Below are 19531 nucleotides of genomic sequence, written 5' to 3'. Positions count from 1 at the left end.
TTGCTTAGCTTTAAAACAGTGAGTTTTATTTGTCTTTTAATTTTTTGCAGGTTTATGTTTTACCTTTTCTTCACACCCAAGGAGAAAAATATGTTTGCTTATTCCTGTTACAGAAAGCAGAGATTTTATGTAAAAAAACCCAGAGATGGAACCAAAGTAACAAACAGAAGTCATCAAAAATTATGAGGCAGGCAAACACATTTATGGTTTCAGCAGGCTGCCAGGACTGCTGAAACCAAAAATGTGACCAGAAAGTGAAGAATTAAGATAGAAAAGATAGATTAAAAAGTCATGTTTACTGTGCAGAGGAATTTGTTAATTTAATTATACTTAAATTATGTTCTGCACTCATGATACATGTCAGTGGGGTAGTGCTGGAAACCAAAGACTTCATTTTAGCGATACAGTTCTCAGTTATGGACTTCTCTAGTTTCCTACTTGTTTTAGAAAAACAGAAAGGAAAGACCTTTTGGTCACAGTACCTGAGGGAGGAAAAAAAGTGTTACGGTGAAAAAGTCCTTCACTTAAAAGAAGCATTGCTCCTCTGCTTTGGCCTATTCCCTCATAGGTGCTGACTTGCAGAAGAAGACTGGCCAAGACATCCTTCTACATCCACCTGTAAACCCTGTCCTGCTCTGAAAATGGAAAATACTGCTTCCAGGTGACAATTATTCCAGGTGACTTTATTTATTTATTTATTTACTTACTTACTTACTTATTTGTCTGAGCTGTGCTGTGAGAGAACACCTGTTTGGATGCTTCCACAGGACCAAGAGTGTTTTAAGTACAGTGAGCTAGAGCAAAATAGCACTTTTTATACTTTTGTTCAGCAGTCCTGAGAAGTTCAGCAGTTGTGGTGCATCATAAAACACAAAAACTTCTGTTTGTCAGTGCTGGCTGCTTTGCCTACATAGAGAGAATAAGTGTAGGATAATAATGATTATATGCATAGTTTCTGCATTTGTCACTTAAAGGTGCTCACAGTCTGTATTAGTTCTCAAAACACTAAACTTTTTTTTTTTATTATACATTAATTTATAATATTTTAGTTGTAGTTTCTGCAGTTTTTGTAGGTAGTTTCTGGCTGGCTGTGCCAGATGTAGAACCCTTTTGTGACCCCAGCCCTGGTGAAGACGCTTTCCTTAAGCTGAGATTAAACTTGTATGAAAACTACTTAATTAATCGTAATGGAGGGCTTTGCTGGAAAAGTTATTAACTCTGAACTTTTATATATAAATAATGGCATAGTGGGATGGAGCTCTGAGGGGAGCCCTGGTCTAGAGGAAGGTGTCCCTGCCCATGGCAGGAGGTTGGAAATAAAGAAGCTTTAAGTTCCCCTCCAAGCCAAACTATTCTATGAGGGTCCAAAGGAAGCCACGAGGATGGAGAATCGTCTGGGAGTGAAGCCTTAAGAGCTCACTTGGTTTGCTAGACCTGGGGGAGACTGAGGGGACACCTCATTGCGGTCGTCGAGATTCTCATGAGGGGAAGAGGAAGGGCCGGTACTGATCTCTTCATTCTTGCCACAGCAATAGGATCTGAAGGAACGGCCTGAGGCTGAGTCAGGGGAGGTTTAGGTTGGATTTCAGGAAAAAGTTTTTCTCCCAGAGGGTGGCTGGGCACTGGAACAGACAGCCCAGGGATGAGGTCACAACACCAAGCCTGTCTGAGTTTAAGAAGCATTTGGGAAATGCTCTCAGACACACAGCTCCTACCAAGTAGTTAGGGCATTCTGTGCAGGGCCAGGAGCTAGACTCGATGATCCTTCTGGGTCCCTTCAAACTCAGGACACTCTGTGGTGCTGTTGCGAGGCTCCATCCCTCTCTGCCCTTAGGTGGCACAGGAGCCATCCGGCCGGCAGCCGACCCCGCAGCTACCTCGCCGCGGCGCGCTGTCGCCGCCATGTCGCGCTCCGCGCACCCAGGCGCTGGGGAGGAAGGGGGGGGGGGGGGGGGGGGGCGGCCGCGGGCCGGCGGCCATTTTGGTCAAGGGCCGGCACCTCTCCTTCCTCCCTTACTCAAGATGGCGGCGGCGGCGCATGCTCGGAGCGCGGCCAGGGAGGCCGGCGCTGCTGCCCACGGGCGCTGAGGGGGCGGGCGGGGAGCTGCTGCGGCGGCGGCCATGGGCGAGACGGAGAGGCTTTATTATGTGTACAGCTGCGACCTGGACATCAACGTGCAGCTGAAGATGTGAGTGAGCAGCGTCGGGGCTCAGAGGGGAACGGTCGTTGCCGCCCTGGGAGGGGGTAGCGGGCCGCCCGCCCCTCGGCGGGGTGCCGTAGTGCCGCAGCCCCGCCGTGCCCGGGGACAGGCGGTGCTGGCTCAGCTCCGGTGCCGCGTCCCGGTCCGCGGGGAGGCGGCGGGCGAGGGGCAGGGCTGGAGCTGTGCTGCGAACGCGTGTCAGGTGTGCCGTGTCCTCAGGTGCTCCAAGGCAGCGATTGTCAGTGCTGGCTCCCAGAGCCTCTCACCTGTCAGAGAATCACAGATCGGTTTGCGTTACAAAGACCTTTAAAGCCCATCCTGTTACACCCCCTACTATGGACAGGGACATGTTCCACTATGCCAGGCTGGTCCCAGCCCCGTCCCGCCTGGCCTTTAACGCTCCCAGGGATGGGACAGCCACAGCTTCTCTGAGCAAACTGTACCCGGGCATCACCACCCTCACAGTAAAGAATTCTTTCCTAATTAATCTAAATCTACTCTGTCTGAAGCTATCCCCCTCTGCCCTGTCACTACATGGTTCTGTAAATAATCTTGCCTGTTCTTTCCTGTAAGTTCCCTTCAGGAATTGGAGGGCCACCGCTGTGTCACCGCTCAATCCTGAGTGTTAAGGGAAGGAGATAAACTGGTGACACTCTTGCTGCTTGTTTACAAGCTCCTGTGAAAGCATGGTGTTCTTACTGGGGTGTTTTACTGTAGCAAGATCCAGGTGCTGCAGCATGTAAATATATTCCTAACTGAGTGTATGGAAGCACTTTTGTTGAAGCTGGATTTACCTTAGAGTGTTTTAATTTTTCGCTTGTTTTTTTAAGTTACTTCATCACAGCAGTGAGAAGTTTGAGAAGTAGGAGGGATGTGGCTGACTCTCAAATGTAGTGTCCCCAATGGTGGTGCATTAAAGTATCTTGCACTTTTCTGGCAAACTAACTTGGAGAAGCTTGTTAAGGGTTGTTTAATTTCTGAAAAAGTGATGGTAGTGGATGGTGGCCCTGTTCATGACAAGGGTTGTAACTGGATAATTTTTAAGGTCCCTGCCAGCCCACACTGTTCTGTGCCATCAGGAATCAGATTAATGTGACCTCTTTGATAGTTCATTCCACCAAACAAAATTAAAACTAGCAGGTTTTTTTTGTTGTTGTTTTAACACATAGAAGTGTATGTCATCCTTAGAATGTACTGTGTCAGTTCTGTGCAAGTAACTTGTTAATTTACTCTGGAATGGTTTTGTGAAAACAAATAGATTTTTGTTTGGTGGAGGATTGATCTTACATGTTTTCCCATCACCTCAATTATTATTTTTTTTGTTTGTTAGTTTTTGTTTTAACTAGCGCATCCACAGACAGATATCTAATGTGCGTGTCTGTTTTCATTGTAGTATAGCTGAAGCCTGAGAAATTCCATCAATTCCTCATAATAGTACCTGTGCAAAGTGCTGCAGGGCTTTGACCAAATTTTATTTGAACAACCTGCTTAAGTGAACTTTATTTTGTTGTGGATTTGAGAGATGACTGACTTCCAAAACCAGTCATACGTTTCATAGATCTTAAAAATTTACTTACTCAACTTACTTATAGTTGTTTTGGGTTTTATTTTTCCAAATAGTGTTTGAAGCACACATAATCTGATGTTTGTTTTTGTCTATTTTAATAATAGCAGCATATGTTTTCTTATTTATTGTTGCCCTACTTAAGCTCTGTCTGAGAATCCACAGGTTGTACTAGAAAAAGTTGCCTCCATTTAAAAGACAAACAAGTAATTCTTGCCTTCCCTGCTTTTCCCTTCACCCCCGCCTAAATCAGTACAGCAATACATTCCATGTTTGCCGAGCATTTCACATCCTGAGTTCCTCTCTGGTGTTTGGATTTCACTACAAGTGGTAGTGCAAAGTAAGAATAGGCTCAGTTCTGGGTAATCTAAGTGTAAGCTGTGGAAATGCAATAGGATTTCTACTGTGGATAGAATAAATTCTGGTCAATTATGTTTTCTTCTTTTCCTCCTCCCCTGCCCTCTCCCCCATAGAGGAAGTCTGGAAGGGAAAAGAGAACAGAAAAGCTACAAAGCTCTCTTAGAAGATCCGATGCTGAAGTTCTCGGGACTGTACCAAGAGACTTGCTCTGACTTGTATGTAACCTGTCAGGTGTTTGCAGAGGGGAAGCCGCTTGCTCTTCCGGTTAGAACTTCCTACAAGGCTTTTAGCACTAGATGGAAGTAAGTGGCTTGCCTTTTATTTCATGTTCTTCATAATTAGTGAGGCACCAAGTATTTGTTTCTGTCAGAAAGATTTGATTCTCTTGTCTTCTATAAAATGGCTTATGCTTTTTCAAGTGTCTGGATAGTTAGTGTTATCCAGCCAGCACAAAAACAACCTTTTTGTGTAAAGGGTAAGTGATAAAATTGCTGCTTGTGTTCTTGGGTATGTCCTGCTGCTTCAAGTAACTTCTGGGGCCTGGAGTGATATATTTTCATGCTGTTCACTGACAGCCTGATCCTTGCTACTCAGTCATCAAGCCAGAATATTTTTCTTTTGGTGTGTAGCCTTTAGTCATGGTGTTTGAATAGTTAAAGCCCACAGGAAAATAGTCCATTTGCCCTAAGAAATTTTATTTAAGCTGTTAGAGAGTAACTTGAATTGTAAAGCTTTTATTTATTATTTAAACTTATTGAGAGTAACCTGAAGTGTAAAGCTTTATAACTAATAAATGGTGTTTCTCTGCAGCTGGAACGAATGGCTGAAACTGCCTGTGAAGTATCCAGACTTGCCTCGGAATGCTCAGGTGGCTCTGACCATCTGGGATGTATATGGACCTGGTAAAGCTGTTCCTGTGGGAGGAACAACGGTCTCACTCTTTGGAAAATATGGGTATACTGCTTTTTCTTCTCATTTAAAGCACATTTAAAGCTCACCTGTGAATAGTAATGTGGCATGGGTTATGAGAGATAAGTTTTTAAATATTTTCTAACTAGGTTAACAGTTCCATGTTTGAAAAATCAGATACATAGGTGATTTGCTCTTGATTATTCCTGAGTGTGATTTCACACTTGCTGCAGTGTTGCATAAAAGAAGTGTTCTGTATAGCACCTTTTTTCTTTTCCTTTTTTTTTTTTTTTGACGATCTACAATCTTGGATTTTAAAGACAAGTGCTGAAATCACTTCACATCTACACCCTTGTACTGCATGGATGCCAGTACTGATTACTTTTTAAAAATTGTTTAATTGGCTTGCAATTAGGTTGTGAATGCGCTGTTATTTATAGGGGATAAAATGTCACTTAGTAAATCAGCAATTTTCAAAGTTAATATGCTATGATCCAGTAGAGAGTGTGTTCAGTAAATTTGTGGATGGTAAAGACTAAGGTGGGAAGGATTACAGTAATAATCTGTGAGGTCAACAATACCTTGAAAGAATCTTACCTAAGTGTAAAGGAGACAGAAAACAGGTTGTGGTCTAAGGAAAATTAAGAGGCACAGGTACTTTTTTGCAATTGATTGTTATCACATACAGACTAGGGAGCAGGTGCCCAGGAAAAGAGAGGAGCAGACTTGTAGTTTAGAGTGAACCTTAAATTTTGTGTGGCTCCGCATCACGGTGCTCTTGTAAAATGTGTGAACAACTTTGACTTCATAAACGGTTTACAAGTATGTGCATCAGAGACACTTCTGTACCCTTTTCTTTTCCTATCCTTTCCTTCTACACTGAGCTGGGGTGTATTCTGTTCTTTCTAACCGACTTCAGTCAAATTTCTGACTACTGGGAGTCTGTATCATTGAATGTCTAGAAAGTAGGTGGGATGGAGGAAGTGTTATGCCTAGTCAGGCTGAAAAAAAAAATGTAGGAACATTTTTCTAGTGTGTATATAGTGCTGGAAATTGGGGAGAAATAGCCTGTTTTGTCTTGCTAGTGGATGAGGAGAAAGACTTCACTTAGACTGAAGTGCAGGAAAAGTTTAATCATTAGGAAAGCTGCTCTAATGATGCTTGAATGCAGAAAGTGACTGTAGAGAAAGGTTGTATCTTTCTCATTGAGGATGCTGCTTGAACAAAAAAGGATGAGATTGCCTTAAGGCAAAAAATTGAACCTGATCAATTGGACTGTGCCCCAAAGACTGCTGGCAGCTGTTAAAGCATTGAAGCACAGTATCTGGAAAAAGATAAAAATAAATTTCAATTATAAGTCTTACTTCCAGCATGTGGAACTCAGATGAAGTTGATGGAGAGAAACCAACAAAAAATTTGTGTATTTTGTAGTTTTTAAAAGAAAACCCTTGTAGTAATGCTCCATGAAATGGTGTGTAAACTTGAGGTCAGATGGTCTTTCTAATTGTTATTTCCCATTTTTAATGGTTCACTTTTTAAAATATTCCTGTCAATTGTATTTATCTGAAGTTATTAGAGCAAAGCTATGAGCTCCTATTGGCAAAGGTAATGAATGCACTTGATTTCTTGGGGCATCTTTTATGGGTGGATCAGCACAAATGTGCAAGGTAGGCAGGGTTTTGCAGAGAAAAGATGTGGTCAGTTACCCTGCAAAGTTCTGTTCACTGTGCACTTTCAATTATCAGTTCAATTTCAAGCATTGGTGGAGAAAGTGGTGTGTGTAGAGTTTTTGGCATTTTTTTTCTTGGTATGTTTTTATTATTATTATTATTTGGCAGCTCAGAAGGCTGCTTTATGGCTATTGACCTTTGGATGCAACTTTGGTAGCTTTTTAGTTCATTTTTTTCATACTGGCAGAGCTAGGGTTACTGTTACAATTTGCAAGTCAAGAGGAATACTTTCTGCTTAATTACAAATAATAAAACTATGAAGGTTGAGCTTGCTCCTTAGTTTGTGTTTGTACCACCCCACTGGCTTTGGGAATGACCCATTTTTCTTCTACTTGCCGAATAAGCTATCTCTGACTTCACAATTTTCTTCTAAATTCCATGTGCCAGTAAAATAAAGGTTGTAGAGAGCACAAGGTGCAAGGCACTTGTGCAGTAGAGTTCAATTATGCAATTTTGTAGTTTTGACAAAGGAATCAGCTTCATTTTCTTGCAGCTGCTGCTCAACTTTGATTCCTGACAGCTGTATTATATTGAGTTTCCTGAAGTGATTCTGCATTTTTCCCTGCAGTATGTTTCGACAAGGAATGCATGACTTGAAAGTCTGGCCCAATGTAGAAGCTGATGGCTCTGAGCCCACCAGAACTCCTGGGAGAACCAGCAGTACAGTCTCTGAAGATCAAATGAGCCGCTTGGCAAAGGTAATGGAATAGCAAGTAACCTGCTTTTATTCTCACATGATAGCTCTCTTTCTTTGGTTATTTAGGTGTTTCACAGGATTTATACAAAGAAGTAAAGCAGATAATATTTAATTGCTTCTGAAGTGTTTTTTTTAAAAACCTTCTATTACACATAGCAGTTTGTTGGAGCAACTTAAGATCTGAATTCTGTGTAAAGAATTAAAACATGAAAATGTCTTGAAGATGCTTAAAAGACAAAATTCCATCAGGTTTAATAAGAGCCTCTCCTAGCAGTGACTTGTGAGGACACTTGGGTTTCTTTCAGAGACCATCCCTTATCTTTGAGGCTGTGTGGAGGAGTGTTCAGAAGTGGTGTCATACCTGTGCATTAGAAAGAACTTGAGTAGAACTGCAGAAATTAACCCAAGTTTCATTCATTTAAGCTCATGAATATGTACATTAGTGTTTTTGCCTCCAAGCTTTTGTGGGCAGAGTGTATTCTTGCTCTCAAAACTACTGAAATTGGTCTGAGTGTGTTAGTTACTGGGCTGTTTTACTAGAAGATCTCTGATTATTCAGGTAAGCTTACCCCAAGCTTTCCAAACTGCTCAGTCCACCTATTCAGTGAACTTTTTTTCTTAATCTTGGTCTCCCAGACTTTATGCAGCCCTTTGTGGGACTCCCAATGAAAGATAGAACCATTTTCTCATCTAGAGATTTATGACAGTGATTAACTTTCATTTAAGGGTCTCTGTTTTATTAGTGTAGTTTGCACTGAATTTATAATGGAAAGCTCATTAAAGCCAGTGATGCCACATTTCTTGATCATAGAAGAATAAATGCCCTCTGGCCTAAGGAGTCTTTGTAAAAAGACACTAAATATCAATTCTTATTTCCAGTTTGTCATGTGGTTATATGATGGATGCTCCAGGTGTCTGGGAAAGACTTTGAAAGTGTAGGCCATGCCTTTCATGCTAGTTCTGTTATGCAGACATTATCACTCACTCTCTCTAGCTCAAAAAGCATAAATAAAATAGAGTACTTCAGTCTTAAAATAGATCATTCTGTTTTGGCATTTGGAAGATGATGGCCTAAGGCTTCTGAGGAGTAGGAGGGAATTCTTTCAGATCCTATTTGAGAGTTGTAGTTAATGGCTAACAGAAAGCTAATAACATAACTGCCCCCATTCTTTTCTTCTGAAAGCTGTTTTGGGAGATGCTAATTTCTGAAAGAGGAGTGTTTTCACTGATATTTTGTTGAGGTCCTTTTTATAAAACCATTTTACCATCAAATGCTAGGGAAATTAGTGTTTCTGGGTCGTGTATCTATGGGAGGTTTCATTTGCACAGCTGTTTACATAGCAGAGGAGGTTCTTGTGATGTGTCACTCCTAAATAGCCATTGCTCAAACACAATCAGCTTCAGTTCTTCTGTGACTTATTGACCAGTTTCTGAATGCCTTCTCATACTACTCTGTGTGAAGGTATATTTAAATATAGGTAAAAGAGGTAGCACTTAGGTGCGTACATGGTAAGTTTGTGTGGGCTTTGTTGTTCTTGTTTGGTGTTTTTTTTCTGTTTATTGAACAGACTTGTCCAGTGTTGTGCTATTGATTGATATTGGTACCAGAGCCCAAGCTAGAATCTTGCAGATAAGAGGTAACTTTGGAGAAGAGCTTGGGAAGAGTCTTTTCTCGGTCTGAAAGATAACTCCTTTCTTGACATGCTTCTGAGTTTATGTCTGTATGTGTTTCTTATTGATACATAGAATTTGTATAAAACCAGTGAGTAGGTGGTCAAAGTGTTTTACCTTACCTTAAATAATTGATACTGTGGCAAGTCTCCCCTTGCATGTTGAGGTGCCATGTGGTTGTGCTCTCACAAAACACGTGAATGTTGTGAGTAAAACTGCTACTGATGGAAACACCACGGCTTTACATTCTGGAGGCATTGTGAATGCAGATTTTTTGAGTACTAAGGAATATTAATGGGAAGAGTATTTTAGCATTCACATACATGAATGACATTAAGAGGTTTCTCCCATGAGTGGTGTGTTAATTTATTCTACTAAAGTATTCTTAAGTTCTTTTTGATCCATTCATTTCCATCATACCTTCTGCTGGCTGAATGAAATTAGGTAATAATGATGTTGAGATACTGTCTAAAGGGATGCATCTTACTTAGTAGCAATGATAAATGCTTCTTTCCCTGAAGGGGATACTAACTCCTCTCTTATTTTAAACTGTAATTATTAATTCAAAACAGCAAATTCTTCATGTATATCTATATCCTCACAGATCTTCCAGGTCTTGTGTGCACACCTAATTAATTGCTGTATTACAACTTTTTTCCTCTATAAGGGAGGTTTAAAGCTTTAAAATGTTAATGATTTGCTTCTGAAATACACAAAATAACTTTCATTTTCTTTATTCTCTAGTGCAGTGAACAAGAAAATGAACTAAGAATTTGTGACCAAGTTTTTTTCTCCAAGACTTTGATTACACAAACTTTAGCCCAATATAGTTGTGCCTGTACTGTTAAACCATCAGTTTAGTGAGGATTTGAGAGCAAATAATGAAACAGTAAAATCGGTGCAAACTTTTCAATTCTCTGTCTTCATAATGACTTTTATTTTTAGTGTACCTCTAGTGTTGAGCTATGGAAGGTCTAGTGCACATATCTGACAGATTGTGCAACCTGGACATCTCCCAGTGTATCCCAGTCTTAAATCTTCTGTGTTGTTTATTTTGTACTAATACCATCTCCAGTTCTGTGTGGAAGCAGCAGGCTGGTGTTGTGTTTTCCTGCATCCAGTACCTTCATTCCTGCTGTCCTAGGTCTCTTTATTGCCTGTCCTTAGCTGGGCAAGAAGTGACAGTGTCACTGTATGGCCTGTTCACATTCACATGCTCATGGGTGGGCAGGCTGAGCAAAGAACAAAGTTAATGAAATAATAACCTTTCCTCTAATAAGAATAATTTTGAGGGGTCTCTCTGCTTGCCATTTTCTAGACAGATACTAATTTCTTTGAGAGATGAAGGAACTTCATGTCATCTGGTCCCTCTACGTCTATTGTGTTCTGCAATAACTACTGATTTTTGTTCAAGAATACCTGTCATTTCTTAGCAGCCAAAAAAGCAGTCTTCATATTTGTGTGGTCTTCTGCTGGATAAAAAATTATCATTAAAAATTTTTTTAAAATAGTGTTAGTGTATCATACTATACAAGTAGTATGCTCTCATCTTGTCTTCCATTCTTAATGAGTCCTTTAAACAACTTTCTTGTTATTGCTACAGCAGTTTGTAAACATAGGAATAAAACTGGAGCTACTAATCAGATGACTAAAGGAGAAAGTGAGCTGTCTGTGCCTTTCTTTAAGATCTTCAGTTGACCCAGTTATAGTCTCAGTCTGGAAACAGCCTTTTCTGTTTAGGAAAGGCTGACACAGGCAGAAATATTCAGTATAGATAGTTCATCAAATACAATATTTTTGTTAAGCTTGCTGAGTTTTACTATATGAAACATAGTAACACAAAAATGGGATGTCTTTTTGATGTGACTTTAGTTAAGAAAAAGGTTCCTGTTTTTGCTATGTTTAAAATGCAAAGGTGATGTGCATGGATAATTAATATGCTCTTTGCTGGGACTGGTATTTTAGATTTTAGACTTATTTTTATGGCATGGTTTGGCTGTTGACGAGGTGTGTACAATGTCACTATGTGTCTGCTATACAAGGTGAGTACAGTTTTTTCAGTTCCTTTATTTTTTTTGTCTGATTTCATATTAGTATCTCTGTCATAACTTTGGTGTTCTTTTTCTTGCTCTGAGCAATTTAAATGTTATCATTGTGGGTTTTTTTCATACAGCTCACCAAGTCTCATCGGCAAGGTCACATGGTGAAAGTGGATTGGCTGGACAGACTCACCTTTAGAGAAATTGAAATGATCAATGAGGTAAGTCATTGTAGGGTCAGGTTTGGAATTCTGGGGGTTTTGTCATGCTAATAGGAACCTTCACTTCTTTAGGAGACTTAATTGCTTGGTTTTATTTCCTTCAATTGCCAGTGCAAATGGTGAAGGAAAAAGTAATTCTTTGGAAGCTTAAAGTTGACTTTGGAAGCTTAAAGTTTACTTTAGCAATAATGAGAATCACAGAACAGATTGGTTTGGGAGGGACCTTTAAAAGCCATCTAGTCCAACCCCTCTGCAGTGAGCAGGGACATCTTCAATTGGATCAGGATACTCTGGGCCCTGTCCAGGCTGACCTTGAATGTTTTTGGGGAAGAGGTTTCTACCATCTCTCTGGACAGCCTTTGCCAGGGCCTCAGCACTCTCACAGTAAAGTCCTCTCACTCTGCCCATGTCTGAAGTCTCTCTCCAGCTCTTCTGCAAGTCCCCTTCAGGCCCTGGAGCCTCCTCTTCTCCAGGCTGAACAATCCCAGTTCTCCCAGCCTGTCTCAAAAGCAAAGGTACTCCAGCCTTTGGGGCATCTTAGTGTCCTCCTGGACTCCTTCCATCAGGGCCACATCTTTTTCATGTTGAGGCCCCAGAGGTGGATGCAGCTCTGCAGGTGGAGTCTCACAGTGCAGAGGGGCAGAGAGCCCTCCCTTGACCTGCTGAGGAGCAGATCAGCTCAGAGCTGGTTTTGGGGCAGCCAGAGCACATGGCCAGCTTATGTCCAGCCTTTCATCACCATGTACACAGCTGTCTTAGCTGTTTTCAGCTTCAAGTGAACTTGATCACGGAACATAGACTTTAATAATAATTTGGAACAGCTTGAAACAAACACTGTTAAGCATGACTAACTTATCTCTAGTATTTTAGGTTGTGATGGGGAGCTTTTTAAACATTTGACCTGTTTCTTGGGTTCAGAGCTGTTCAACTCTATTTTTTTAACTTTGAGTGTGAAGAAAAGACATTTGTAGTTTTGAATGAATATTTTTTAGAAATAAGATAATCTGATAGTTTAATTCCTAAATGAGGTTTTAACCCTTATTGATCAAAATCAGCTCAAACTGTTTAATTTCTTAGACTCATCTTGCATGAAAGAACTCTGTTTTTTCCTGTGCCCCGAGATCTTTGTTGTCTTATTGGTAACTGGAGATTTGGAAGTCAGATTTTTTTTTTTAGCTAAAATCTTGGTTTTATAAGCCTCTATAAATATTTTGATGTTTTTTAGAAATTAGCCTATCATTTTTTTATCCTATTTTTTCCCTTTAGCTTTTTCTTTATCACTGACAGTAAAAATACAGTGAAATAAATTTTTTTAGACCTGTGCTTTACACAGCCACTTTGTCTATGTTGGAAAGTCAAGCCGTTATGAATGCATTAAATGAACAGAAATTACATTATGCATTGTTAAACTTCTTGCTTGTTTCTCACCCAGATTTTAAAGTTCCAGGCACTTTTTCTAGGTAGAGCATTTAAAAAATGCATACGTGAGCAAATCTTCCTCTGAAGAGGAATCAGCTGCAAATCTAATCTTGTAGTCCAAGTTTATTCTGTCTCTTTTATGGTGGTGGTTTAAAAAAATTATTTATTTTTCCTATATCTTCTGTTTTTTACTTTGATGTGCATAATTATAGGTAATGATTTAGACAAAAAAGCAAACACCAATTACCCACTGGTCATCTGATTATTCCCGCATTGCATTTTTTTATACCTTTAGCCCACAGCTGGAAGCTGCTGATGAAAACAGGTTTTCATCTGTTAAGTATGAATATGTGTCGCAAAGTGGGAACGTGAGGTAGTAAGAATGTCAGAAAGGAGGTGATATGGTCTCAAGTATTTCTATGAAATGATTAACTAAATAATTGCTGCAACAGCTGATAACCTAATTAATCAGTTACAGCACAAAGGAAGTAGGGTAATTGCTGTACTGAGAATGCTGAAGATTGATGCCCTGCAAAAAATGATACACATCTGTGGTGGCTCTTTCCTCAGAGGGAGAAACGAAGCTCCAATTTTATGTACCTGATGATTGAATTCCGTTGCGTCAAGTGCGATGATAAAGAATATGGAATAGTTTACTACGAAAAGGTATGTGCCCTGCAGGCTTTATGGTTGTCTTTAAAAAGCAGCATATGCACCTAAAATGAATGGGTTTTTCTGCTGAGATGAAATATTCTGCTGCAGTAGAGCAGCAGACAGCTGTCAGTGGCAACTGTTTATGTACATACAAATCAGATACTATAGATGCAACATGATTGCAGATGTCAGTCATTTGTGTAATAGAGTTCAAGATTACAGAATTTAACAAGTGTGAGTGATTAAAAACTTTCTGATTTATAGTTTCTTCAGTCATCCAGCAGTACTTTCCAAGTAGCTGTATGTAAAATTATGACTTAGATCCGGAGCATATGTACCTGTATTGAGTGTTAACTTTATAGAAGATGAGTTATTAAAACTTGACACAGGAGCTCTGCTGGTGAACATTTTCTGTAAAATGAACAAATATAGAAGTTTAGTCTTTCATACTGAAAATGCTGTGGAGCAATTAAGTAAAAGACTTCTAGGTTGGTATGTCTCTCATCTTTCCTTGATGTTTATGCAACAGATTTGCAAAGCACCATCTTCAGTACTTTTCTAAAGTTAGAATTTAATGGGATGGAAGATTGACAGTGAGCTTTACAGACACCGGTGTGGTATTGGAAGACATTGTCACTCTATGTATTGTGGAAAGACCCACTGAGATGGAAAAAGCAATTTATCTATAATCTGTTTTCAAATAAAATTGTTTCTTAGATATTTCATCATGTTTAGATTCATAAGAAGTCAGAAAGTTACTGAATAATGCAGCTTTATTGGAAAGACATAGATGTTAGGAAAAGAAGCTGGTGTGCTCGTGAGACCAGACGCACTAACTTTAAGCAGCATTTATTCTGAGAATTTTAAAAGCTTAATTCATTACACAGAATGTTAACATAATGCAAAATGGATTGTATTTCTGTGTATATGGCTATGACTGGTTGGCCTGGCCCAAAAGAGCTGTGATCTGACTTAAAATTTTTGAAGAAGGCAGTGAAAAATACAGCAATAAATAGCAAAAAGCAGGATTAAAAAAATAAAAGAGAAAACAGGTCAGAATCTGCTTCAGCTATTTGATGTATTGGAAGACTTGGAGTTTTTTGGCTTTCAGGAGTGTTTTCTGGGATCAGTGTTTGGTTGGACCTTTTTATTTGGTTTTGTGGGGGGACAGTTGATTTTGTGACTTTGTTTTTCTTTTAATTTAGTTTCTTGGTGAATTTTGGTAATATGGATGAAAGTGGGTCTTTTGCAGCTGTCTAGCAGTTCTTTTTTGGGGGCTGTAGTTGACAGTGAGACCTCTCCACCTGTTCTAAATCTTTTTTGCCTCTAGAATAGCTTTTTTTACAGTACATCTGTACGCTTATCCTAAAACTAGCAATTATAGAGGACTGTGCTGTTGCAAAACTTTCTTGTGTTACAAATTACAACAAAATCTACAATGTGTCAGATTTCCCCATGAACAAATAATGTTATTTACTTCTGTGGAAATAAAGGAAGTACTTGTCTGGAGAGCATTAACAGGATATGATGAAAATATCGAAACTTTTTACTAACAGCTAGCTCTTTACATGAGAACATGCTTCACAGGTGCAAACATATGTGGCTCTGTGTCCTCTTGGCTCTTTTCTTCTTATAAATGAGCATGCCATTCCTAAAAATGACTTCTCTCTGTTACCTCCTGCAACCTGCCATTATGGATGAATTATTCCTGATTTACACACGTGACTTCTTTTTTTTCCATCATTGTGGTTTTTTAGATGTGCACAATACAGGAAAGAAGATTCAGACTCTGAGCATGCATCTTTCTTTTAACGGATGTTTCTGAAGCATATTAAAAGTGCATGGAGCAGAATAACTATGAATTGACCGCTCTTGCAGAAATAAAGTAATTGAATGTGTAATAGTACATGTTAGAGCTGTAACTAACTGTATTTTGAAGGATTTGTTGTTACAAAGTAGCTTTCCAACAAGTTCTTGACCCTTTTCTGACAGCAGTGGGAAATGGTACATAAATTAGTGCCTGTTTTCTCAGTTTTGTCATGCTTCCAATTACCATCTGCAGTATGTGTGTCGGCCATCGCCAATCCGCCGCACCGAGCATAATGAAAGAAGGTTCTGTTGTCACCTGCTTGTGACCGATAGTCAAAGTGGAGATTACTTGTCACAGTTTTGTTGATATATTTGTTTTCAAGTGTTTAGGAAGAACTAGCCTGTTAAACAGCGACTGATAGGATTTGGGGTCCTTTGACTCGACATTCAATTACAATGAAGTGAGGTGGCAGTGTCTCCTTCCATGTTCTGTGTTAACTTCATTTAAATACAGTGTTCAAGACATGAGGGATAGGGTCTGCTAGTAATGACAGCATCACTTTTGATTCTCCATTTAGGCAGAAATTCTGAGTGACTTACCAAGTACAAATAACACCAGCATTTATCACTAATGTATTTTTGTGCAGGTTTCAAGTGAAACATGTCTTTGGGTAAATGATTGCACTGCTGCATCCAGTTCATTAAAAAAGATAAATAAATTTGATTATCAGAGATCTTTCATGAATTTAAAGGAAGAAGTACTGTCTATGCCAGTGGTTGTCTCTCCTTTTGTTTTTGTGGGGGAGATGTTGGTTCGCATTGGTGTTACTTTAAATGGTTAAAAAATAAGATAAATAGAATCTCCTTATTTATTTGTGCTCTGAAACTGGTTTTCAGGCAGGTACAGAGGAATGTTGCTGGTTTGGAAAATTCTGCAAATTTTGTGAACTGTCTTAAATGAACTCTAATATTTGTATAAAGTCACCCACACTGACCTTAGTGTAGTGAAATATCTGCAGAGCTCTGTAACAGAGCAGTTTAAAAAGCCAGTTAGTGCTGTTTAGTATTGATGTTGCTTTTGTTTCATGGCGGCATAGTAGCAGGTCATCTCAGATTCTGCCTGTGCCGGGACGTGTTGCAGCCAAGAGGAGCAGATTCACTGAGGGAGGAGGCTGCTGTAGGCCCAGTGTCTGCCCTTGTTCTTGTGCTCTGGTCTGTCTTTCATCACATCCCACGTGGTTGTTGGCAGTCAGAGGATGTCAGGGATTTCTGAGATTTCCATGACGTGGATTAAAGCCGTCTATACGGGCATGATCAGGAAAGACACTTCAAAAGTATGAGCTTGGCCAAATTCAAGTGCTAATTTGGGCGCTGGTTTGGTTTAGTAAGTTTGTATGGTCAGGGTTGTGGTGCTGCATGTGTTGCTCTCAAGGTGTAATGGAGAATTACAGAAGGGTAGTTAAACAACTGATATCCTTCACGGGACAGCTAATGTCATTCTGCCTTCTTGAGTATTTCCTTAAGCAGTCTGTTTCAAAATGTTTGCTCCTGACACTGTTACTTGTCCCATGAATGCTTGGAAAAACTTGGTTTCATGGCAAGTTTTGGTTGGGCTTAAGGCTTTGTTCTGTCATGCAGTGAAACTCTGGGAATGGTTTTCCTGGTAGTTGAACTGAATAGCTAGAACTTGTCAGCTTCACTCTACAGCATGATCTGACTACATTCAAAGAGTTTTAAATAAACAGTCATTATCATGCTTCTTTTGAAAGGTTCCAAAAGGGGTTGCCAGCAATGAGTGTATAAATCATTCTTTTAACATTAGTCTTGGGGGAAAAAACTCCATAACTTCATTTATAAACATTTTGACATGACACACTGGAAGGCTTTTTTGTTGTTGTTTTGTAAGTAAGCAAAATTTAGACAATAGTGCTTTTGTCATTCTCATCCTGGGGAGTTTTGAATTTTTAATATCTCTCAGAGACTTCTAATTGTGGGGTAAATGCTCCACTTCACCAGGCTGAAACCTTTCCTTTTTCAGTTAATGTATGTGATTTTATATTTTTTTCACTGAGGAAAAAATACAGCAATGGGTGTTCCTACTGCTTATCCCTAGAGGATCCTCATGGGACCTGGATACTCTGAAGAGTTTGAGTGCTTGTTAGTAGCAAGTTAGTAGCTTGTTGCTACTGAATCCCCTCCAGTGTCAAGTTTTTCATACAGGGTTTTTGTGTGAAGGTTCTAAACAGAGTGGAGACCTGCCACTGAGAGATTGGAATCTTGTGTTTCTATAAAGGCAAAGTCAGATTGCAGCCTTAGAGTTTAGAATTGGAAGATAAGAAATATCTTACAGGTATATAGAAGTCAGTCTGTCATCAGATGTGTTTATGAGAAGGATTCCACCAACCTGCAACAATTTCATTGTTTTTTATATCATTTGACTTTATGACATGATCAGAGCATTCTGCCTGGTGAGATGGCAGAGGCTTAGTTCAGCGTGAATGCTGATCTGTCACTGTTGCTCCAGCCCAGTTCAGTCTGCTGTTAGTGATGCAGCATATTTTGTTATTATGGAAATACTTTGATGTTGTTATTTCTGTGCAGTGAGGTCAGAGCTAAGTTCATTGTTTAGGCAATGTGCTTTTAGAGCAGAGATATTGTAAGCAAATGTCATCTTTGCCTCTTCAGTGCTTGTGTGCATGCTTTTGTTTTTCAAAGACTAATGAGAAAAGCAACTTGCTCACATTCTTGGACCATCATCAGCCGCAGGCAGACTGTGTGTTTATTTCCCTTAACTAGGAAGGATATGTGTATTCTTACTGCTTTTACTTTGAATTTTGTCAAAATTGTTACTTCAGAAATGCATAGGACGCTAGTAAATGCAATTAAAAATGTCTTTTTAAAGAAGCATTTTAATAATAAGAGATATTTTACTGTAGCCAGCAACACAAAATGTATGTAGTAGGAAAAAAAAAAAGTTTCTCCTGTGTGGTTAATGGCAATTTTAAACTCATGTATCTTGTTAGTGACAAATGATTCTCCCCCTTGAAATAACCTCTCTTTTGAAAGTTACCTCTTAAAAGTATTAAAAAATAGCTACCCCAAAGGGCATACGTGACTGGAAAAGTAGGGGAAAAAAAAGGATGGGGGCAGAAAGAAACCTGAGCAAGTTACTTCAAAACTTAGTTACTGTGGGAAATGTTGCTATGTCAAAAAGTTTTATTCTGATCTCAAATTTACAGCAAAATAAATGAAAACAGACTCAATATAAATATGGCAGAGCACATGTCATGCTGAGTTTGTTTTGTTCTGAGTTTGACTGTTTTATTCTGTATTTTAAATGAAATGTCGTTTCATAGCTTTTATTAATACTAGTTACTTTCAGGAACTCCATGTATTATGAAGTACAAAACCAGTACATTGCTGTGTGTCTCGAAGACTGAGTTGCTACTTTTGTAATGCGGTGGCAGGCTTTTAATTTTTTTTTGTGTCTGGTTCAAACAGGAATCTTGTAGCTTTTGCCTTCCTTATTTAAACAGCATATATTAGACTCTAAGCATGTAGAACCTCTGAGAGATAAAGTTACATTCATCTTTCTGTTGAACTTTTAAAGTGTTGAACTTTTAGGAGGTGGTTTCAGCAACGTGGTGTTTTTTTCTGGAAAACTGTGTGGGTTTGGTGGAAATACAGAGCCTGGTTTTGTTTCTCTTCATGCTTCCAGAGGACACAATAGTGGCAATAGTGGCAATAGTGGCAAATAGTGGCAATAATGACAATAGTGGCAAATTTCTCCACTCACCTGTGTGGCATCACAGTAGTGAGCTGTCAAGCTGTGTCTCCTCTTGTTAACTTACACCTGTCTTGCCAAATCGCTTGTCATCTGGGAAAAAGACAAGAAAAATAATCTGTTTATTGTTTTATTTTTCCCCTTAAAACTGTCAGCAGTTGAATCATTCTTCTACTGTAGTAGAGTTCATAATGCATTAATGTGATACATTTTCTCCCTAAAACTTGAAATGTTTAATATGCCTTCAACTTTTTTTTCAGGATGGTGATGAGTCATCTCCAATTTTAACAAGTCCTGAAATTGTTAAGATTCCTGATCCCCAGATGTCTATGGTAAGCATGCTACATGTGGTGCCATCTGTATTACAGAGTTACTGTTGAACTTATCATAAATGTAGATGAAAGCTTGCCATCTTAAATATTTTAAAATTCCAGTGGCAAGATATATTTAACCAGTTGAGAAGTATCAGTGGG

At 39.3% G+C, this 19531-nt stretch overlaps 1 protein-coding gene across 3 annotated transcripts in view; it reads left to right on the top strand.

Annotated features, from left to right (window-relative positions):
• The first annotated feature begins 2019 nt into the window (after positions 1-2019).
• The window catches only part of PIK3C3 (phosphatidylinositol 3-kinase catalytic subunit type 3), a 66571-nt gene continuing 49059 nt past the window's right edge, over positions 2020-19531 (top strand). The window contains exons 1-7 of one of the 3 annotated variants that reach the window (XR_012578009.1): positions 2020-2189; positions 4239-4427; positions 4936-5079; positions 7333-7462; positions 11306-11392; positions 13382-13477; positions 19319-19390. Coding sequence is in view for 2 of the 3 variants with exons in the window: in XM_026795094.2 (XP_026650895.1) it covers positions 2122-2189; positions 4239-4427; positions 4936-5079; positions 7333-7462; positions 11306-11392; positions 13382-13477; positions 19319-19390 (786 nt within the window). In the remaining variant the exon portion in view is untranslated. The remainder of the gene's footprint in view (positions 2190-4238; positions 4428-4935; positions 5080-7332; positions 7463-11305; positions 11393-13381; positions 13478-19318; positions 19391-19531) is intronic. The other 2 variants (XM_026795094.2, XM_005489676.4) reach the window with 2 other exon arrangements.

The sequence above is a fragment of the Zonotrichia albicollis genome, chromosome Z (assembly GCF_047830755.1).
Source record: "Zonotrichia albicollis isolate bZonAlb1 chromosome Z, bZonAlb1.hap1, whole genome shotgun sequence".
NCBI lineage: Eukaryota > Metazoa > Chordata > Aves > Passeriformes > Passerellidae > Zonotrichia > Zonotrichia albicollis.
The sequence above is the reverse complement of the archived record's forward strand: the minus strand, read 5'-3'. Positions and strand labels throughout refer to the sequence as shown.